The sequence below is a fragment of the Leptopilina heterotoma genome, unplaced genomic scaffold (genome assembly GCF_015476425.1).
Source record: "Leptopilina heterotoma isolate Lh14 unplaced genomic scaffold, ASM1547642v1 Lhet_123, whole genome shotgun sequence".
Classification (NCBI taxonomy): Eukaryota; Metazoa; Arthropoda; class Insecta; order Hymenoptera; family Figitidae; genus Leptopilina; species Leptopilina heterotoma.
In genome coordinates this window covers 4,933,427-4,957,514 of record NW_025110842.1, presented here as the reverse complement: position 1 = coordinate 4,957,514, position 24,088 = coordinate 4,933,427, and the positions used below count along the sequence as shown (strand labels likewise).

Sequence of the window (24,088 nt, the reverse complement as noted above, 5' to 3'; positions counted from 1 at the left end):
TTTAAATAAAAGAATTTAAATAGAAAATTTGAATTTAAATTCGAGAATAAAAATTAAAATTTAGCGAATAATTTTATTTGGATTTTTTTACACAATACAATAATATTTAATTAATTAGTAAGTAAATTTATTTTCAATTTCAAATTTGCAATTTATTCAAATAATTGAAGTTGATATTAAAAATAAAAAATTTTCTAATATTTGCTTCTTCCTAAATTCTCTTTTTTCAATTTATTATTTTCTTACTTAAATTTTTAATTAAATAAAATAAAAAATTGTATAATTTATTTTATTTGAATAGTAAAATGAAATAGAAATCAGAATATTTTTTTAAAAAAAGTTGAGTTTTTAATGTGTTTTTTATAATTTTCTTTTCATTTTTTTAATGCGCGTTGGTCGCAAGCGTTAAGGCGCCATAAATATAATTATTCGTCCTAGGTTCGAATCTTCCTAAATTTGATTTTTTTATTATTTATTACTCAAATTTTTTACTGTTTTACTCAAAATTTTTATTTAACTAAATCGTAAATTATACAATTTATCATTATTGTAATATAAATTTGAATAAAAAAATTAAATAGAAAAATTAAAATGAAATTAAAAAATTAAAAATGATTGATTGAAATTTTGCGAATAATTTTATTTTAATTTTTTTAAAAACATTAATAATAATAATTAATTAGTAAATATTATTTTTAATTACAAATTTGGAATTGATTTCAAATTTAAAAATTTAAAAATTAATGTTGATATTATTAAAAAATAAAATTTTTTTGTAAATTGCTTGTTTCTAAATCTTTTTTTTTATTTTATTAGTTTCTCTCTCAAATTTTTAATTAAATAACATAAAAAATTATATAATTTATTTGATTTTAATAGTAAAATGAAATAGAAATCGAAATTTTTAAAAAAAAGTTTAGTTTATAATTTATTTGAAAAAAAATTTTTAAATTTCTTTTTAATGCACGTTGGTCACAAGCGTTAAGGCGCTCTAAATGTAACTATTCGTCCTGCGTTCGAATCTTTCTAGATTTTTATTTTATTTTTTTTTTTTTTTATTATTTATTAATGAAATTTTTTCCTTTTTTATTTAAGTAAATCGTATATTATACAATTTATCATTATTTTTAATATAGATTTGAATAAAAAAATTAAATAGATGAATTAAAGTTTATAAATTGAAAATAATTGAAAATAATTAAAATTTTGCGAGTAATTTTCATTTATATTTTTTGAAAAGAATTAATAATAACTAATTCACTAATTAATTAGTAAGTAACATTATTTTTAATTGCAACTAAATTTAATATTGCAATTTTATTTTTGATAAAAGCAATTGATTTTAAATTTAATTTGAAATTTAAATTGAAGTTGGTATTATTAAGAATAAATAATGTCATTGTTTGGGCAAAGAAAATAAAAAACGACAGAATTAGCAATTTTTTTTTTTTTTTTTTTTTTTTATTCAAGAAGATATAATTAATTTAGACACTGGGAATGTGAGCGCCCTCTGGATGAAAACCATTTTCGTCGGCAACGTAATTGACAGTGTAGAGTTGATTTGTTGCCGGATCAACCCAGGAGTAACTTCCTCGGACAACAATTGCCGCGTGTTCCGTTCCTGGATTTATCAAATGAGCCGATTCTTCACGTTGTTGTCCATCGGATAATTGAAAATTGTATTGATATTTGTCGAGTCCAATATTGTCGTGTAAAAGTTCCTTGACAAGAACAACGTCATCGGATCTTTTTTGCAAATTTTGTGGCGCACCAAAAGCAAGGGCCACGACGGCAGCAAGAACAATTGCCTGTAAAAAAGAAAAAAAAATAATTAAGAATTTTTTTTTTTTGAAAAATATTTTTATTTTTTTGTTAAATTTTATTTGGAAATTGTTTCATTTTCGAAAATTCGTCATTTGTTGTCAATTTCTAGATTTAATTATTCATGTTTCGGCAATAAATATTAGTTTTTAGGGGCGAATATTAAAATTTGGTTTGCTTTCTTTTTTAATGCGCGTTGGTCACAGGCGTTAAGACACTACGTGTAGAATTATTCGTCCTGCGTTCGAATCTTCACAATTTTTTTTTTTTTTTTATTTAAACTCGAATGTTTATTTAATGTAGTTTCTTCTTTTATTTTTACACTAATTTTTATTTAAATAAACCATAAATTATACAATTTATTTTTTTTGAAAAGAAAAATGAGAAATACAAGAGAAATTATTCGTCCACTGTTCGAATCTTCCTAATTTCACTTTTTTCGTTTACTTTTTTTTTATTTTTTACTGAAATACTTATTTATATTTTGTTTCTTTTTTTCAATGCGCGCTGGTCACGGGCGTTAAGACACTACGTGTAGAATTATTCGTCCTGCGTTCGAATCTTCACAATTTTTTTTTTTTTTTTTATTTAAACTCGAATTTTATTTAATGTACTTTCTTCTTTTATTTTTACACTAATTTTTATTTAAATGAAGTATAAATTATACAATTCATTTTGTTTGAAAAGAAAAATGAGTTAAAAATATAAATATTTAAAAAAATATTGTTCATTGTCTTTTATAATTTTTTTGTTTTATTCTTTTTATTATTTTATTTAAAAAAAAAAAATGTCAATTCGAATCTTCCTAAATTCTCTTTTTTTAATTTTATATTTTACTCCAATTTTTAATTAAATAAAATAAAAAATACAATTTATTTTACAGAAAATACTAAAATAGAAATAAAAATTGAAATATTTGGAAAAAAAATGTTGAGTTAATAATATATTTTTTATAATTTTCTTTCTATTTCTTTTCAATGCGCGTTGGTCGCGAGCGTTAAGGCACTATAAGTGTAATTAATCGTCCTGCGTTCGAATCCTTGTAAATTTTTTTTTTATCAAAATTTTTTCTTTAGTTTTTTTTCTTAATGTTTTTATTATTATTTACTTTTTATTTTACTTTATTTATTTTTATTTAAATAAAGCGCAAATCGTACAATTTATCTTATTTAAATATTAATTAGAAGTAGAAAAATTAAATAAAAATTGAAATATTAAAAAAAAGTTGAGTTTCGATTGTATTTTTTATAATTTTTTTTCATTTGTTTTCAGTGCGTGTTGGTCGCGAGCGTTAAGGCGCTATGAGTGTAATTATTCGTCCTGCGTTCGAATCTTTCTAGAAATTTTTTTTTTTTATTTATTATTTATTTATTTATTTATTATTATTTAAATAAAACAAAAATCGTACAATTTGTCTTATTTAAATATAAATTTGAACAAGAAAAATTTAATAGAAATCGAAAGGTTTAAACAAATGTAGTTTATAATTTTTTGATTTCATTTATAATATAATTTCTTAAGTAAATAAAAATAAATAAATAAATAATAAAAGAAGAAACTAGAGATAGAAGAAAAAATAATAATAAATGATAAAATTTAATTCTGCAGTTAATAGTAAATTTTTTATAATTTAAAAAAAAAATTTTTTTTTTTAAATTTAAAAAAAAGTTTTTTTGTTAATTTTTTGAGTACTCAATTTTTTTTCTTTGTAAATAAAAAAGATAATTTAATTTGTTAAATTAGTATTTTTGTGTTGAAAAAAAATATTTAGTAGCACTTTTTTTACACACCAATTTCATCATGATGAGTCTTTTTTTTAATTCTTTGTTTTTAAAATAAAACAAAAAAAAAAAATGTTTCACTTTATTTTTTGTTTGGTACAACAACAGTTGAAGAATGACTGATTTTTGGAGAAGATTCGCACGTTTATATACTATTTTTTTATTCAAATTTTTCTACCCCCCTACCCAATCATAAATTTTTTCCCACAAATGTCAAAGTCTTCTTTTTACCTTTTTTCTTCCAATATACCAAAAATTAAGTAAATATTTTGCATATATCCATATTACAACATAGTTTCGATTCTTCTTAATTAAAATTTCATAATCTTTCGTGTTTCACGATAAAAAAAAAAAAATTTTGTCACATAAGTGTATTCGGCGAAAAGAAGGAATCTCTATTTTTCTTGAAAAAACATTTTCGATTTTTATTCTACATTTAGAAATTCTTAAAGTATTTTGTAGATAAATCGTTTTTTTAAATTAAAAAAATTTTTTTTTAATTTTTAATTTTTTTTTTTTTTTGTTTTGAGCGAAATGATTTTAAGATTTAATTAAATAAAAGTTTTCTGATATTATTTCAAAATAATGATGAAAAACTTTTGTTTACGTTTTTTTCTCAGGTTATTTCTCTTTGAAAATAAAAGTTTGTGCGAATTGAGTGAATCTGCAAATTTTTTCTCATCAAGGTCAGTGGGAGATGTTGGCAAAAATTCTCACCATTTTACAAACTGACGTAACTGAAAGTCATTATCGTTGCCTAATTTTATCGATCATTTCTTTGACATTTTATATTAGAGAGAAATATAAAAAAAGAACCTTTAGGCTATCATAAAATTGATGTGAATTATCAAAAAAATAATTCTAATTATTAAAAAAAAAAAAAAAAAAAAAAAAAAAAAAATTATAGTAAATTACGATTGGCATTAATGTTTCAAATTTTTTTCTTTACTTCTTTCATTGTTCTACACTTTGATTTTTTTATTAATATTCTGTTTAATATACAAAAATTACTTTCAATTTTTTTTCAAATTTCTATTTTTTTTTCATTTCTTATTAAAATTCTATTTAATTTACAAAAAAAAAATTCCTTTTTTATATTTCAAACTAAAACAAGATTTTGATTTTATTAGACAATTAGTATTAATTATTCATTTACGTTCTTTATTTACATTTGAAAAAAAAAAAAAAAAAAATTTCAATAAGAAGATTCGATCGCACGACGAATTCTTCTCGCTAGTGGCCTAACGACCGCAACTAACGCGCATTGAAAAGAAATATTTAAATTTAATACATATTCTCCCGTTAAAAATTACTTTCAATAAAAAAAATTGTAATATTCATTTTAAAAATTGTCTTTAGAACCTAAATCCTCCCCCCCCTCGCTGTAAAAAAAAATTCTTAATTAAAAATTGATAGAAAAAAATAAATATTTTGAAAAAATTATTATAATCAAATTCTTTAAAAAACAATTCAATTATTTTCAAAAAATATTCAAAATTCAAATTTTCAAAATCTAGTATTTTCATGAAATTTCGCAAAACATTTCAATTATTTAAAAAATAAAACTCATTCAAAATTCAATTTTTTTTATTTATGGAAATAATAAAAAATAATAAAGATAAAATTCATCCTAAAATTCAATTTATTATTTTCATAAATAGGTAATAAAAATTTCGAAAAAATCAATTACTTAACATAATTTTTATAAAAATTCTTCGCAATAATTCAATTATTTTCATAAACAATCAAATTATTTGCAGAAATTCAATTATTTTTAAAAAATAATAAAATCCTTCTTAAAAATTCAATTATTTTTTTGAAGACAATATAATTTTTCGTAGAATATTAATTATTTTGGAAACTTTTATTAAAATTTTTAGCAGAAATTCAATTATTTTTAAAAATTTATAAAATCTTCACAGGAATTAAATTATTTACCAAAAGTAATTGAATTCTTTACATCAATTCAATTATTTTAAAAAAATAATAAAATTCTTTACAAGAATTCAATTATTTTCATAAATTATTAAAATTTTTCAAAAATTCAATTATTTTTAAAAATTTATAAAATCTTCACAGGAATTAAATTATTTACCAAAAGTAATTGAATTCTTTACATCAATTCAATTATTTTAAAAAAAAATAATAAAATTCTTTCCAGGAATTCAATTATTTTAAAAAAAAATAATAAAAATTCTTTACATAAATTCAATTATTTTCAGAATTTATTAAAAATTTTCGCCGAAATTCAATTATTTTCAAAAAACAATAAAATTCTTCGAAAGAATTCAATTATTTTTCAAATTTGTTAAAATTCTTCGCCGAAATTCAATTATTTTTAAAAAATAATAAAAATTCTTTACATGAATTCAATTATTTTTAAAAAATAATAAAATTCTTCACATGAATTGAATTATTTTCAGAAATTATTAAAATTTTTCGCAGGAATTCAATTATTTTTAAAAATTTATAAAATCTTCACAGGAATTAAATTATTTACCAAAAGTAATTAAATTCTTTACAGGAATTAAATTATTTAAAAAAAAAAAAAAATTCTTGCGTAATATTCTTCCCAATAATTCAATTATTTTCATAAATAGTAAAATTCATCGCAGGATTTCAACTATTTTTAATACAATTTTACAGGAATTTCTCGAAAAATTTAATTATTCTTAAAAATTTAATTTCAATTTCTTGAAAAAATCAATTATTTAAAAAAGTTATTTTTTAAATTTTTTGGAAAAATTCAATTATTTACAAAAATATTAGAATTTTTACAGAAATTCAATTATTTTCAAATATTTTAATAAAAATGTTTAAAAGAAATCAATTATTTGTAATACAATTTTAATTAATTTTTTTTTTAATAATTCAATTATTTATTTAGATTTTAATAAAATTCTTCCCAAGAATTCAATTATTTACATAAATAATTCTTCGAAAGAATTCAATTATTAAAGATAAATAACAAAATTATTCCCGAAAATTCAATTATTTTGAGGCATTTTAATAAAATTCTTTAACAAAATTCAATTATTTTCATAACTAACAATATTTATCATAAGAATTCAATTATTTTTAAAAGTAGTAAATTTCTTCTTGGAAATTCAATTATTTTTAAAAGTCCATTTAAAATTGTTCGCAAAAATTCAATTATTTTCATAAATAATAAAATGCTTTCTAGGAATTCAATTATTTAAAAAAAAATTGAATAATTACCACACAAATATTCAATTATTGTCAAAAATTTTTAATGAATTCTTTTGTTAAATTTAATAATTTTAAAAAAATTTTCGCAATTCAATGATTTTCAATATCTACTATATTTTCATAAAATTTCCAATCAGAATTCAATTATTTAATAAATTTTTTGTAAAAATCTTCCTAATAATTCAATTATTTTCATGAATAATAAAAATTTCTCATGAATTCAATTATTAAAATTAGAATTATTATTATTAATTATTAATTTATATTAGAATTTGCATAAAATTAGTCAAACCCCCGAGTCATAAATTTTTTAAGTAAATTGAATCAATTTTAAATTCCATCGTCCGCCATATTGTATCCGCCATTTTGAATTTGTGATTTAACGAAAAAACGGCTATTGAATTTTAGTTTAGCAAATAAAAGACGAAATAGTTCAATAAGAATTTATGAAAACTTCAAAAAAGTGAAAATACGGAATAGTGGAATAGAAAAAGGAAAAGTAGTCAAAAAGGAAATTTGAAAAAAAGGAAACAATAAAATATTTTTAAAATTTTTATTTATAACTTGAGTCTTGTATCACAGAATTTCAGTTGTAGAAATTAACTGAAATCATAAGTTTTATCAGACTTTAACAAAAATGGTAACAATAATTCGTAAAGATAACCTAAAAAATAGAAAACAAATTAACATTTTAGTTTATTTCTTTTTTTTGTTCAAACGCGAGGAATATGTTCACCTTCCGCGTGAAAACCATTTTCATCGGCGACATAATTCACCGTGTACCTCTTCTTTGACAGTGGATCGAACCACGAGTAGCTCCCTTTAACAACAATCGATTCACTCTTGGTACCTTGATTTATTAATTTCGCCGATTCCTCCTTCTTCTGGCCATCGGAGAGTGCATACTGATACTCGTAGCCATCGACACCGATGTTGTCCTGCAATGTTTCACTGACGACAGAAACTTGCTGATGATCAGAATCGTTCGCGATTTCTTCAATTGACGATATGCCGGAATTTATCTGCACTGGTGACAAGTTTGATGATTGGGGAAATGCCTCGGTTGGTGTGTAGGAGGTTTCGATTTTTTGTTCTTGTGATGGTGGTACATAGGAGCTTTCCACTTTTTGTTTTGGTGATGGTGGTACGTAGGAATTGTCGATTTTTTGTTTTGGTGATGGTGGTACGTAGGAATTGATGATTTTTTGTTTTGGTGATGGTGGTACGTAGGAATTATCCACTTTCTGCTTTGGCGATGATGGCACGTAGGAAGTATCCACTTTTTGTTTTGACGATGGAGCTAGGTAGGAGTTTTCCAATTGTTTTTTGGGGGCTACTGACGAATGGGAGTTCTGTTTGGATGACACCGACATCGAGGAGGATGTTCGGACCCTATTTGTTGACTTTGTCGCCACTGGGTCCAAGTAGGAGTTATCAATGTTCGCTGATGGTGTTTGTTTTGACGACACTGGAGCCAAGTAGGAATTCGGAATCTGTTTCGTCAGTTCAGGTGCCAAGTAAGAACTTCCAATTGACTCTGTTTGCTCCGGCACTCCGTAGAATTTATCAGATTGTTTTAATGACACTGGTGCTAGGTAGGAATTATCGAGAGTTGTTGTCTGTTTCGGGGCTGGAACTCCGTAGAATTTATCAGCTTGTTTTGATGACCCCGGAGCCAGATAGGAATTATCAGGAGTCGTTGTCTGTTTTGGGGCTGGAACTCCGTAAAATTTATCAGCTTGTTTTGATGACACTGGAGCCAAATAGGAATCATCAAGCGTTGTTGTCTGTTTTGGCGCTGGTACTCCATAGAATTCATCAGCTTGTTTTGATGACACTGGAGCCAAGTAGGAATTATCAATATTCGTCGATGGTCTGGGTGTTGTATGCTTTAACGCAGGTACTCCATAGAAATTATCGACTTGTTTCGATGACCCCGGAGCCAAATAGGAATTCGAAATCTGTTTCTCCACTAAAGATGCCACATAAGAACTCCGAATCTCTTCTTGTTGCTCCGGTGCTTTCTGGATATTCTCCTCCTGCTTTTGTCCTCCTGCAACTGAATCTAAATTGTGATTTTCCGATTCGGGTGCTCCGTACAATTGCTCAAACTGTTTGGTTGAAACTGGTGATCCGGGTGCCAAGTACGAATTTTGAACATTTCTCCTCGGTTGTGGAAGGAAATATTTATCTACATTCGCCACCGGAGTCGGTGGATTGTAGAAGACCTGCTCAAACCCAATTTGTTCCGGAACAAAGTAGGAATCTGCGATTGCATCTCTTGACGGAAATAGAAGATGAGAATTTTCGTCTGTTGGTGCGACTTCCTCTCTAGGGTCGAAGGAATATTTCTCGAAATCAGAGGGAAGGTAGAAATTTTCGACAATTGGTGCCGATGTACTGGTGGTAACTTTTTCGGTTGTCGTGGTAGTGACTATTTTCGTGGTAGGTGGCAAATAGTCCTGAACTGGGTGAAGTTTTTGAATAGGTGCTGGTGTGGTGGTACGAGATCTCTGCCTCTTTTGAACAGGTGGCAAGTACGAATCATCAATTGTCGGTGCTGCCGTTGTTCGTGCTTCTTGTTTCCTCGCCGTCGTCGTCGAAAACTGCGAAACTGATTTTTCAGTTGTTGCCGGTGGAAGATAGGAGTCGTCAACACTACCAGCAGTTGTCGTCCGGATTCTTTGGATTCGCCTCCGCTTTTGATTTCCGTTCGTCCTGGTACGTGGACGTGAAGTCTGTCTTGTTTCCACCGGAGTTGAATGAATTTTTTGCGATTCGAAATTTGTTGGAACTTCGGTTTCTGTTGGCAAATAATTTGGCGCAGGGGTTGAGTGACTTTTTCGTGAGTCGACAATTTCTGCTTCGGTTCCAGCCGGTAAGTAACTTGGCGCAGGAGTTGAATTCGTTTTCGTAGATGCAGAAACTTGTTTGCCAGTATCGACAGTTTTTCCTGATTCGGAAGATGTTAGCGAATCTTTTGTCGATGCTGGTGCCAAGTAGGTATTCGTCTTCGTTGGTTCAGATCCGAAATCTGAAGTTTTAGCTATCTTCGACTCTTCTGTCTTTATTGTCCTCGGTGGCAAATAGGAATTCTGGACCCTCTTTCTTGGAGCAGCAGCGATTTTTGTTGTCACAGGAGCCAAGTAAGAATTATCAAGCGTTTTAGTTTGTTCGGTTGCAGGTTTCTCAATCTTCGGCGTTGGTGTCGAATTGGAATCCTTTGTTGTCGGTGGCAAATAAGAATTCTGGACCTTCTTCCTCGGTGCAGGTGCCTTTATCGACACTGGATCCAAATAGGAAGTCTGGATCTTATATCTAGGCGAAGGAACAAAGTAAGAATTATCAACTGCCTTCGGTGGTTCAGGTGCATAGTAAGAATTCACTGGACCCAAGTAATAATTATCCAAAGTCTTCGTGCTATCCGGAGGTAAATAGGAATTCTGCCCCCTGGTTTTTTGTGTACTCTCAGTTCTCGTAGGCGAAAAATAAGTCGTTGGTGACAAATAAGATTGTTCGATAGACTTCTCCGTCGTTGGTGCAAAGTAAGAATTCTCATTCCGAGAGTTGATATTTGCTAGTACTGAATCAAGAGACTCAGGATTCTCAAAAGTTTGTGTTTGTTTTGACGCCATGTGTTTGTGACTCTTTCCCGAAGTTGCAGTCTCTGCATCACCCAGCTGAAAACTGTGGAATTCATTAGACTGTATAGCCGCCATATATTGAGGTTCAATTGAAACAGTTGGTTCAATAGGCGCAAAGTTTTTGTCACTCGTTCCACTCTTTCCTGGTGCCGAATACTGTTCTGACGCTGTAGATACTGGAGTCTGGCGAAATCGATCCATTGTTGCAGGTGCTGCATAATTAGCTGCTGGTGCGTAATTAGCCGAATTTGTCTTTGTCACTGGTGCATAGTTCGTATTTTTTGTTGGGGCATAGTTGCCATTGACAGCATTAGCAGAATTTGTATTAGCAAAATTCGTGTTTGTAGTTGATGCATAGTTTGTATTTGCTGATGGCGAATAATTATTGTTAGCATCAATTGCAGAATTCGTCTTCGTTACAGTGTTTCTCGTTACTGCCGAATTAAAATTTGATTCAAAATTCGTGGTTACAGTTGGGGTATAATTATTATTAGCATCATTGGCAGTATTTGTCGTTGTTGCTGGTGCGAAATTTCTGTTAGCATTTCCCGCGTAAGTTGTTTTGGCATCACTGGCAAAATTGGTCCTTGTTACTGGTGCAAAATTCGAGTTCCCATTTGTTGCAAAAGTAGTTTTGGCATTACTACCAGAATTTGTATTGAAAGTTGATGCAAAATTTGCGTTTACAGTTGGTGCATAATTCGTATTTGTTGCTGGTGCATAATTCGTATTTGTTGCTGGTGCATAGTTTGTATTTGTCACTGATGCATAGTTTGTATTTGTCACTGGTGCATAATTCGTATTTGTTGCTGGTGCATAGTTCGTACTTGTCACTGGAGCATAATTCGTATTTGTTACTGGAGCATAATTCGTATTTGCAACTGCTGCATAACTATTTTTCGGTACTGCTGAATTTGTCTTAATGTTTGCTCCCGAATTTGTTGTTGTTCCTGGTGCATAACTATTTTTCGCTACTGCTGAATTTGTTTTAATGTTTGCTCCCGAATTCCCACTCGCTACTGGTGCATAATTCGATTTCACAACCGACGCATAATTATTTTTAGATACTATCGAATTAGCATTAAAGTTTGATGCAAAATTCGTTGGTGCATAATTTTGTGTTGGTGCCGATTTTGTGTTGGTCCCAGATGCAAAATTCGCATTCCCTGCTGGTGCATAATTACCATTAGCATCATTAGCCGATTTTGTCTTGGTGACTGGTGCAAAATTCGTGTTCACTGCTGATGAATATGTAGCACTGACATCATTTCCGGAATTCACTTTCGTTGTTGTTCCAAAATTGTTATTTAATGCTGCATAGTTGCTGTTATAGTTTCTTGTTGCTGCAGGAAAATTTGTGCTTCCTGAGTTTGGCGGTGGCACTGGTAGATAAAAACGATCATTTTTCACACTGTGCTGAGGTGACGTGAAGGATTCGAGGATCATAAACGTTTCCGATGCCAAAGTAGGTCGTTTCAAAGCAGATGTTGCTGTATGAACTGGTTTCACAATAATCGGTTTGGTGTAATCGTAATTCACCGATGGATTTTGATGAGCATTGAAACCATTGTTGTGAGGAAGGAGCCCGGCACTGGCGAGGGCCACAAACGTACCGAATGCAATCAGCTGAAAAAGAATTTTAAAAATTTGTTAATCCGTTTCGAGAAGTGTAGTGAAAAAGTTTTTTTTTAAACTAAACGAATAATTTTATTTACTACATAGGTTAGTGAATAGTAGTAGCAGTAACAGTAGGAGTAGTAGTAGTAGAAATAGTAGTAATACTTGTAGCAGTACTGAATAGTAAATAAAGTTATTTGTCCCACTCTTTGTTTGGTGTCTAAAAATACGAATGTTTGACAAATGTTTTACAGAATTTTTATAGTTTTTATTTATTGTTTACAGTCAGTTTACTTAGGTACATCCACAATAGGCCCTTTTTACCCCTTTTTGTCGAACCCAACACAAAAATACAAAAGATTTCTTTGTATTCTTCCATTATTGTTCATGCAACAGACATAAAAAGAGCCAATTAAGAACACAACCTTTCTGTTAGTTAAGTTTCCTGTCAATTTCTTTCTTTTTGCTAAAAATTTCTCCTTTGTCAGTATTTTCGACCCAAAACGAACTTTTAACCTGTTGATGCTTTAACATTAAACATAAAAAAAAAAAAAAAAAAAAAAAAAAAAATTAACACAAAATTAACACAAAATTAACACTCGTTGAAAAAACAAAATCATTACACACCACTTTCATTGTTCTCGATACTTCTGCCCTCGTCAAAAAATTGGCGACGACAAGAAGTCACTTTCTTCCTTCGGTTCCAAAAATCGGAAACGCTCCTAAACTAATGACATGTTACTTTCCTGACCACTGGTATTTATATATGTTCTATTTGGAAATGCAGTAAAATCTAAATCCCCTACTACCAACTAATGAAAAAAGAGAAAAATAAAATAGGGCTTGGAAAAAAAAATTTCTAATTTGAATTATTGGAATTTCACTTGATGTATATAATATCATAAAGATGATCGAGAAAGTTGTGTGTTTATATATGTATTTTTTATTGCGTAACAACAAAACGCAGTTCCGCTGCCGAAAACTATGTCGAGAAATTGGAAAGCAAATAATAAAAAAAAAAATTTTCATATTTGAATATCAATGATGATTGGGAGACACCTCGGGTCATGTTTTTTTTCCTTCTTCTTGATACACACAAGTGCATTTGAAAAAAAAAAAAATTTTTTGAAAAAATAACGTTAAAGCAACATGAGTTTTGAAAAATGAAATACCTGGGTACAAGAAATTGTAGTGAGAGGGTTTCAAAAGGAATGATTCGTTTCGAAATTGGATTCTTTAAAAATTGAATCAGAATGTAATGAGTAGATGATGAATGTATTTTTAATTGGCTGCATGATTAATTATCTTGTTAGATTATTGCTCTCTAAATTCGAATTAGTCGAGAAAATAATAAAGTGATCAGTAAAAATTTGACTGAATTTTTTTGCTTTAGGAATTAGTGGAAAATAAATCATTTTTAGTAGAAAGTAACTAATGGTAGACAATAACTAACTATTAGAAGAAAATAACTAATTTTTAGTACAAAATAAATAACTATTAGTAGAAAATAACTAATTATTAGTAGAAAATATCTTGTGATAGAAAACATTTTGAAGTAGAAAATAACTCAAAATTTTTTTTTCAACTAATTATTAGTTATATTCTACTAATAATTAATAACATTCTATATTAATAATTAATTACATTTTGCTAATAATTAGTTATTTTCTACTAATACTAGTTATTATAGTAGAAAATAATTAATAAAAACAATTAGTAGATTATAATCATTAATTTCTACTGTTAGTAGAAAATAAATAAATATTAGTAAAATCTTGGTTGAATAAAAATGCAATTAGTAAATTTGTCAATTATTAAAAAAGAAATAATTATTAATTGAAAGTAATTAATATTAGAAAATAACTAATTAATAGTAGAAAATAACTAATAATAAATTATATTCTACTAGTAATTAATTACATTTCACTAATAATAAGATAATTTCTACTAATATTAGTTATTTTCTACTAATATTAGTTATTTTCTGCTAATAAATGGCCATTTTCTACTAATATTAGTTATAGTAGAAAATAACTAATATTAGTAGAAAATGACTATTTATTGGCAGAAAATAAGTAATATTAGTAGGAAATAACTAATTATTAGTAGAAAATAACCAATTACTAGTAGTACTAATAACTAGTAGGTAATATCTAGTAGTAAAAAATAACTAATAATTAGTTATTTTCTACTACTATTTATTTTCTACTAATAATATTTTTTCACTAATACATATTTTCTGCAAATAAATAGACAATTTCGACTAATATTAGTTATAGTAGAAAATAACTATCTAACTATTAGTAGAATATAACTAATTTTATTAGTAGAAAATATCTTGTTATAGAAAACAATTTAAAGTAGAAAATAACTTATAATAAAATATTTTCAACTATAATAACTAGGTTATATTCTACTAATACTAGTTATTATAGTAGAAAATAATTAGTAAAAACAATTAGCAAAAAATAATTATTAATTTCTACTATTAATAGAAAATGCCTAATTATTAGTAGAGCATACTAATAACTAGTAGATAATATCTAATAGTAAAAAATAACTAATAATTAGTTTTCTACAAATGATTAGTTATTTTCTACTAAACATCATCTATTAGTAGAAAATAAATAATTATTAGTAAATCCTCGGTTAATTTTTTTGTCTATGCAATTAGTAAAAAATAAATAATTGTTTATAAAAAGTAATTAATATTAAAAAATAACTTTATAATTAATTATATTCTACTAATAATTATTTATTTTCTACTAATTGCTAAAGCAAAAAATCAACCATAATTTTACTAATAAATATTTATTTTCCACTAAAAGTTAGGTAGTTATTTTCTACTATAACCAATATTAATAGGAAAAAATAATTATTTTTTAGAAAATATCTAGTAGTAGAAAATCTAATAATTATTTATTTTCTACTAATAGTTTGGTAATTATTTTCTACTGTAACTGATATTAGTAGAAAAGAACTAATATTAGTAGAAAATAACTAATTATTAGTAGAAAATAACTAATTTTAAGAGTAGTAAATATCTTTTAGAAATTTTTTTGTAGTAGAAAATAATTCATAATTATTTTCTACTAAAAATTAGTTTTATTCTACAAAGATTAGTAAATTTTGCAAATAATCAGTAGTTTCTACTAATTCAGAACAAAAAAGTTAATTACTAATTTTAAATTTTAAATTAATAAACATTTTTACTGATTCAAATCTTCAGAGTATAGTAGGCAATATCTACTATTATTTAACTAATTATTAGTAGAAAATATCTAGTTGTAAACAAAAATAAAAAAATATTTATTTTCTACTAATAGGTAGAAAATAACTATTTTCTACTATAACTAATATTATGTGGAAAATATTTATTTATTAGCGGAAAAAATCTATTAGTAGGAAAAAATAATTATTATAGTAGAAAATAAATAATTATTAGTAGTAATTAATTAATTATTAGTAGAAAACAAGTAATTATTAGTAGTAATTAATTAATTATTAGTAGAAAACAAGTAATTATTAGTAAAATCTGTTTTGAATTTTTTATTAAGCAACTAGTAGAATTTAACGAATTATTGCTAAAAAAAATTACATTATTAGTGAGATGTAACTAATTAATAATAGAATATAACTAATTATTAGTAAAAAAAACTAATAATTATTAAACAAATAACTACGAAAATAGTCAAATTTAACTAATTTAACTAATTTAGTTTTAATTTAGTCTTAATTAGTCTTTAGAAATTTTAGTGTTTTGGACAAAAACTAAATGTTGAATTTAAGTAATAATTAGTAATTATTATCTATATTTAATTAAGAGAAAAATTATTTTTTTAATCAGTGAATGATTTTTAGTATAAGAATAAGAATAATAATAATAATAACAATATTAATAATAATATTAATAATAATAATTTTAATACTAATAATAAAATTGATATTATTCGAAAAAATTGCGCTTTCGATTTCAAAAGCCGAACGGATCGAGGAATTTTTGGATCGTAATGTCGAAAATTAATCAATTTGAAATTTTCGGGAAAAAGGGAAAGTTAATTTACATTTACGAAGGGTGATCTAATTATGCTTTAATGTGCATAATAAAACTATAAATTATGATATTATTATTATAATGATATTATTATTTCTATATACATAGATATTATAAAATAAAATTAAAAAAAAAAATAAAAGTAACAATAAAAGTGAAAATTAAATAAAAAATTGTTTTTATTTTAATTAATTAGTTTATATCTCTTATATGAAAAGAAAATTTAATTAATTAAAAAAAATAAGTAAAATTTATTATTGTGTCAGAACAAATTTAAATATTGCTAGAACAACAAAATAAATATTTGTTTATTAGAATTAATTTATTATTATTAAATAATACCTATAAATAAATATATTAAATAATAAATAAAACAATAAATTCAATTGTTGAAATAACAATTATTTTTTTCCTTTTATAAATATGGTAATTAATATAATAATAATAATAATAATAATAATAATAATAATAATAATAATAATAAATAAAAAATAGTAAAATATGTATAAAACTCATATTCAAGAGTAAAAAAAAATTGTTTCTTTAAATAAAAAAACAAGTTAGATATTTATACAGAAAATCCAAATTTTATTTGAAATATACATAGAAAATATTTTAAAGAATCAGTTTAGAATTCTAAAAAGTGATAAAAATGATAATTTTGAATATATCCAGTTTTTTTCCTTATTTAGGATTATGAAATTACGTGAATGTGATTTAAATATTCATAAAGTAAATTTTATCTTCCAAAAAAAAAAAAAAAAAAATGATACAGGAAGATGATTTTAAATTATAGGAAAACATGCTTTTATAATCCAAAATGTTATAATATATTATCTTAAAAAAAAAAAAAAAATGCATATCGTAAACAATTTTTTTTGTTGAACGTTTTAGTATTTTATTTTTGTTATAACTTAAAAAAAAAATTTTTTTTTAATTAAAAAAATAAATTAAAAAAAAAATAATAATAATAAGTAATAATAATAAAATGACATAAAAAAAATGTTTTTGAAATTTTTTAATTCAGTTTTTTTAAATAATTGAACTTTTATACAGAAACGTAATTGAAAATATTTGAAATAATTGAAAATTCCCCTAAATTTTTTATTTTTATCAGATTCTATTTAATTTTTTAATTTTTTACTTAATTTTTTATCATTAATTTCCTCAATTTCTAAAAAAAAAATAATTGAATTTTTTAAGAAATTTAACGATCCTCTTGAAAATAATTGATTCAATATCAAAATATTTTCAATTAAAATTATTATTAATTATAGTTAATTTTAAAAAAGACTTAAAGTTAAAATTTTTTTAAAAAATTAAATTTTAAAAAGTTCTATTCAAAATTTTGCAAAATTAATTGAATATTTTAATTCTAGTTTTAAGAAGTAATCAAATTTTTATAAAAAAGATATAATGAAAATGTTCGGAATTAAAATTTTCTGAAATTCTAAAAATAATATATCAACTTTTTAGGAATTTTATGGAAAATTTTGAAAATAATCAAAGAATTATTAAATTTAATAAAAAATTCAATTAAAACTTTGTATTAATTAATTAATTAATTTCAACAAAAATTTAAAAATAACATTTTTTTTTTTGAAACATTAAAGTTTCGAAATATTTTTATTAAATTCTAAATATTTTTTTAAATTCTGAAAAATTAGGTTTTTCAAAATATTTCAATTCTACTTTTTTAAAAATAATTGAATTGTTTATAAATAATTGACTAATTACACAAAAATTGATAATTGAATGGATATGAACAGAAAATTTAAAAAATTAAAAAAATTTCCTTCGAATTCTGAAAAAAAATTTAATTGAATTTTTAAAGAAATTTATGGATCGTTTGGAAAATTGATTCAATTTCAAAAGATTTTCAATTAAAATTATTATTAATTATAGTTAGGTAATTTTGCAACGATTATAAGTTAAAGTTTTTGTTAAAAATATTAAATTTTCTAAAATTTTTATTCAAAATTTTGCAAAAATGAGGTTTTGTGAATATTTAAATTCTATTTTTAAAAAGTAATTGAATTTTTATAAACAAGTAATTAAAAGTAATTGAAATTTTCTGCGATTTAAAAAAAAATAATTGAATTTTTATAAGCAAATATTTGAAATTTTCTGAATTTTTAAAACAATAATTGAATTTTTATAACCAAGTAATTGAAAATAATTGGGATTTTTTGAAATTTTATAAACAAGTAATTGAAAATAATTGAAATTTTTTGAAATTCTAAAAAAATATTTGAATTTTTATAAACAAGTAATTGAAAATAATTGAAATTTTCTGAAATTCTGAAAAAAATAATTGAAATTTCATAAACAAGTAATTAAAATTTTCTGAAATGTAAAAAAAATAAACAAATAATTCAAAATAATTGAAATTTTCTGAAATTTAAAAAAAAAATTGAATTTTCATTAGCAAATAATTGAAATTAATTGAAATTTTCTGAAATTTAAAAAAAATAATTGATTTTTTATAAACAAGTAATTGAAAATAATTAAAATTTTCTGAATTTCTAAAAAAAAATAATTAAATTAAAAAAAATTTTTTGAAGTTTAGAAAATAATCGAGAAATTATTCAATTTCGAAAGATTATTGAATAATAAATTTTTTTATTAATTTGTATTATTAATTGATTAATTTTTATTAATAATAAATGAACGTCGTAAAAAGTATTCGCTAAAAATAGAAAAACGAAAATTGCAAAAAAAAAAAAAAAAAAAAAAAATCGAATGGTAAGGTTTTTGAAAAAAATTAATGCTGATATTTTTAATTTCTAAAAAAACATTTATTTTCATTCAATTTCCAAACAACTATAGATTACAAAAAAGAAAAACTTTTTCTAATTAATACAAATACTTTTTTGCATTATATAAATGGCACTAGTAATTAATCTTGACAATTTTATCAAAAAAGAAATATACATGACCAATATTTATCATTTCGTTTTTCGATAATTTCTATTTATTTATTTACTAATTTTGAAATTTAGAAAAAAAAATCATGTTCTTTAAAAAAAATTTTTGTTTCACTATTTTAAAATTTTTTATTTACACAATTTGCAATTAAAAATCAAATGACAGCGATGGTTTTGGATATTGATAACCGTCTGGTTTCACTACTTTCGGTTTCGTTTCGGTTGGCAAAACAAGTGGTTGAGCTGGTTTCGGGTACTGGTAACCGTCTGGTTTCACTACTTTCGGTTTCGTTTCGGTTGGGAGAACCAAAGGAGCCGATGGTTTCGGATACTGGTAACCGTCGGTTTTCACAACTTTCGGTTTCGTTTCGGTTGGCAATACCAATGGAGCAGAAGGTTTCGGGTACTGGTAACCGTCGGGTTTGATTACTTTTGGTTTCGTTTCGGTTGGCAAAACCAAAGGAGCCGATGGTTTCGGATACTGGTAACCGTCGGTTTTCACAACTTTCGGTTTCGTTTCAGTTGGTAGAACCAAAGGAGCAGAAGGTTTCGGGTATTGGTAACCGTCGGCTTTAACCACTTTCGGTTTCGTTTCGGTTGGCAAAACCAATGGAGCCGCTGGTTTCGGATACTGATAACCGTCTGTTTTGATTACTTTCGGTTTCGTTTCGGTTGGTAAAACCAAAGGAGCTGATGGTTTTGGATACTGGTAACCGTCTGCTTTAACCACTTTCGGTTTCGTTTCGGTTGGCAAAACCAATGGAGCCGCTGGTTTCGGATACTGATAACCGTCTGTTTTGATTACTTTCGGTTTCGTTTCGGTTGGTAAAACCAAAGGAGCTGATGGTTTTGGATACTGGTAACCGTCAGCTTTAACCACTTTCGGTTTCGTTTCGGTTGGCAAAACCAATGGAGCCGCTGGTTTCGGATACTGATAACCGTCTGTTTTGATTACTTTCGGTTTCGTTTCGGTTGGTAAAACCAAAGGAGCTGATGGTTTTGGATACTGGTAACCGTCAGCTTTAACCACTTTCGGTTTCGTTTCGGTTGGCAAAACCAAAGGAGCAGAAGGTTTCGGGTATTGGTAACCGTCAGCTTTAACCACTTTCGGTTTCGTTTCGGTTGGCAAAACCAATGGAGCTGAAGGTTTCGGATACTGGTAACCGTCGGGTTTGATTACTTTTCGTTTCGTTTCGGTTGGCAATACCAAAGGAGCCGATGGTTTTGGATATTCATAACCAGATTTTTTCACTTCCGGTTTCGTCTCAGTTGGCAAAGGCAAGGAATTTTTTGGTTTTTGATATTGATATCCACTGAAAGACTGCTTCACATCGTTGATGTTGTTGTTGTTGTTGTTGTTCGTTTCTTTCACCTCATTGGTTGTTTCGTAATGAGGTGGTAATGGAATTTCGTTGATGTCACTGAACAGTTGGCCACTGGCCACGGCCACGAGAGCCGCAAATGCGAAGAACTGGAATTAAAATAAAAGGAAATTAATTAGCTACTTAATGACACTCGTTAAAGTTAATTTTTAAAATTAAAATTAAAACTAAAACTAAAAAAAAAAAAAAAAAAAAAAAAAATACCTAAATATAAAAATAAAAATAAAAAATTGAATCGAAAAAAATTAAAATAAAAAGGATAACAAAAATTAAACTAAAAAGGACTAAAAAATAAAACTAAAAAGGACTAAAAATAAAACTAAAAGAAACTAAAATTACTAAAACTAGAAAAAAATATTAAAAAAACTAAAAAACTAAACCAAAAACAAAAAAAACTAAAAAAACCAAAACTAAAAAGTACTGAAAAGAATAAAACTAAAAAAAAAACTAGAAATTAAAATGACTAAAACCAGACAAAAATAAAACTAAAAAAACTAAAAATAAAAAACATTACCGAAAAAAAATAAAACTAATAAAAACCAAAACTAAAAAGGACTAAGAAAAACTAAAAAGACTAAAATTAGACAAATGTGAAACTAAAAAAACTAAAAATAAAAAACGTAACCGAAAAAAAATAAAACTAATAAAAACCAAAAGTTAAAATGACTAAAACTAGACAAAACTAAAACTAAAAAAATTAAAAAATAAAACTAAAAAACTTAATTTTTAAAAAAATTTAACTATAACTAAAAAGGACTAAAAAATACTAAAATGACTAAAACTAGACAAAAATAAAACTAAATAAACTAAAAATAAAAAAACTACAAATAAAAAACTTAACTGAAAAAAAAATAAAACTAATGAAAACCAAAACTAAAAAATTAAAATGACTAAAACTAGACAAAACTAAAACTAAAAAATTTAACTAAAACCATCAAAACTGAATAAACTAAAACTGAAAGAGTAGAACTAAAAAAATGAAAACTAAAAAAACTAAAATAAAAATAAGTAAAACTAGACAAAAATAAAACTAAAAATACTAAAAAGAAACCTAAAATTAAAAAAAAATAAAAATAAAAAAACCAAAAGTAAAAAACACTAAAAAATAAAACTAAAAAAACTAAAATGATTTAATGTAGACAAAAATAAAACTAAAAATAAAAAAAAGTAAAACTATAAAATGAAACTAAAAAACATAAAAATTAAAAAAAAAACTAAAAACTAAATTTTAAAAATAAAACTAAAACAACCAAAACTAAATAAACTAAAACTGAAAGAATAAAACTAAAAAAATAAAAACAAAAAAACAAAAATTAAAATAAATAAAACTAGACAAAAATAAAACTGAAATATAAATGAAACTAAAAAACTAACACAAAAATACAAATAAAACTAAAAAATTAAAAATAAAACTAAAAAACTAAATCTTAAAAAAATATAACTAAATCAACCAAAACTAAAAAAATAAAACTAAAGAAACCAAAACTAAAAAAATAAAACTAAAGAAACCAAAACTAAAAAAATAAAACTAAAGAAACCAAAACTAAAAAAATAAAACTAAAGAAACTAAAACTAAAAAAACGAAAACTAAAAAAAAATTTAAATAACTAAAACAATAGAACTAAAAATAAAAACCTAAAACTTAAAAAAACATTAAATTAAAAAAAAACTAAAACTAAAAAAGGACTAAATAAAATAAAAAATAGAAAAAAATAAAACTTAAAAAAACCAAAACTAAATGAAACTAAAATAAAAATGACTAAAACTAGACAAAAATAAAACTAAAATATAATTGAAATTGAAAAACCAAAAAAAAAAAAAAAAATACAAATAAAACTAAAGAAACCAAAAATAAAACTAAAAAACAAAAATAACTAAAACTAAAACAACTAAAACTAAAACAACTAAAAAAACTAAAAGAAACTAAAACTATAACAACTATAAATAAAACTAAAATATAAATGAAACTAAAAAACCAAAAAGAAAAATACAAGTAAAACTAAAAAATAAAACTATAACACAAAAAAACTAAAACTAAGAAAACTAAAAAGACTACAGTTAAAATAACTGATACTATACAAAAAGAAGACTCAAAATAATATAAAAGAAGGAAAAATAAAAAACTAAAACTAAAAACAAATTAAAAGAAAAAAAACTAAAACTAAAAACAAATTAGAATAAAAAAAACTAACACTAAAAAGGACTAAAAAAACTTAATAAAATAAAAATACAAAAAACTAAAAATGAAACTAAAAACTAAAACTTAAAAAAATCTAATTAAAACAAGCAAAGCTAAAAAAACTAAAATTAAAGAAACTAAATCTAAAAAAATTAAACTAAAAAAAAATAAAATAAAAAACCAATACTAACAAAAATTAAAATAAAAAAAACAAAACTAAAAAGGACTAAAAAACTAAAATAAAAAACAAAAAATAAAACTAAAATAAAAATGAAACTAAAAGAATAAAGCTAAAAGAAATTAGTATACAGAAACTAAAACTAAATCAAAATTTAAATAAAAGAACCTAAACTTAAGAGGACTCAATAACTAATAATTTAAAATAAAACTAATAAACTAAAATTTAAAAAAGTTAAAAAAAAAAAGTAAAACAACCAAAACTGAAAAAACTAAAACTAAAGAAACTAAAACTAAAAAAATTAAACTAAAAAAAAAATAAAATAAAAACTAAAATAAAAAAACTAAAACTAAAAATTACAACTAAAATAAAAATGAAACTAAAAAAACTAAATCTAAAAAAAAATTAAAACTAAAAAACTAAAAATAAAAAAAAATAAAACTAAAAAAACTAAATCTAAAAAAAATTAAAACTAAAAAACTAAAAATAAAAAAAATAAAACTAAAGAAATAAAACTAAAAAACTAAATTAGTATTTTTTGCACGCACCACTTTCATGTTTATTTTGTCCGGGAGAAAAATCACTTTTTTCTCTCTTGTTGTAAAAATAAACTTTTGTTTATGTTTTTTTTCCTTTGATTTTTTTTTGTTTTGTTTTGTTTATTTGTTTATTTTTTTATTTTTTTTTTTTTTGCTTTTTTTATCACCACACCAAAAAAAAAAAAAACTGGGTGATGTTTAACCGGAATTGGAAGTTGAGAAAATGACTAATTACCTAAACTGTGTTTGGGGTTTATATACCTGTTCGAATTCTAGTGATCTAGGTGTCCCTTCCAGATATAATATGGATACATAAAAAAAAATTATTCCAAATTTCCAAATTTTTTTGACCATGAAATTCACGACGATCGCACGATGACGCCTTTTTTCGTTCTTTTTAATATACAAAAAAGTTGCTTCTTGGACATCATTAAGCAAGCCAATTTTGTTTTTTTTCCCTTTCATCGTCAAAATGTATGCGCAAGAGAAATATTATTTAAAGATATATTCAGAAAAGTGCAAATTTTTATGGAAATCGTTAAAATATTTATTGAAAGAAAAAAGAAAGGAAAAGGAAGTAATAGATTTAGATTTTAATTTATATATCTTATTGTATTTGTTAATTAGAAAAATGTAATATTTTATTAAGAAAAAAGACCTTTTCATAAAATGTTTCAAATAATTATAAGGAAATAAAATCAAAATATTAAAATTAAAATGAAACTAATATTAAAATTAAATTAAAATAATATTAAA

General features: G+C 24.2%; 3 protein-coding genes across 3 annotated transcripts; all 3 read right to left on the bottom strand.

The window, feature by feature from the left end:
• Nucleotides 1-1,432: 1,432 nt before the first annotated feature.
• On the bottom strand, nucleotides 1,433-3,731 carry LOC122512524 (endocuticle structural protein SgAbd-6-like). Its single transcript, XM_043628413.1, has 2 exons — nucleotides 3,612-3,731; nucleotides 1,433-1,808 (listed from the first exon to the last, which is right to left on the bottom strand). The coding sequence occupies exons 1-2, from the start codon at nucleotides 3,621-3,623 to the stop codon at nucleotides 1,485-1,487; spliced, it is 336 nt and encodes a 111-aa protein (XP_043484348.1). The 5' UTR covers nucleotides 3,624-3,731; the 3' UTR covers nucleotides 1,433-1,484.
• A 3,713-nt stretch (nucleotides 3,732-7,444) lies between these two features.
• LOC122512642 (mucin-5AC-like) lies at nucleotides 7,445-12,815 on the bottom strand. The gene is made up of 2 exons (XM_043628587.1): nucleotides 12,701-12,815; nucleotides 7,445-12,082 (listed from the first exon to the last, which is right to left on the bottom strand). Exons 1-2 carry the CDS (start codon nucleotides 12,707-12,709, stop codon nucleotides 7,526-7,528), a joined length of 4,566 nt encoding a protein of 1,521 aa, XP_043484522.1. The 5' UTR covers nucleotides 12,710-12,815; the 3' UTR covers nucleotides 7,445-7,525.
• Nucleotides 12,816-19,020: 6,205 nt separating this feature from the next.
• LOC122512567 (repetitive proline-rich cell wall protein 1-like) lies at nucleotides 19,021-23,540 on the bottom strand. Its single transcript, XM_043628467.1, has 2 exons — nucleotides 23,342-23,540; nucleotides 19,021-20,525 (listed from the first exon to the last, which is right to left on the bottom strand). Exons 1-2 carry the CDS (start codon nucleotides 23,348-23,350, stop codon nucleotides 19,203-19,205), a joined length of 1,332 nt encoding a protein of 443 aa, XP_043484402.1. The 5' UTR covers nucleotides 23,351-23,540; the 3' UTR covers nucleotides 19,021-19,202.
• Between the last annotated feature and the right edge of the window lie 548 nt (nucleotides 23,541-24,088).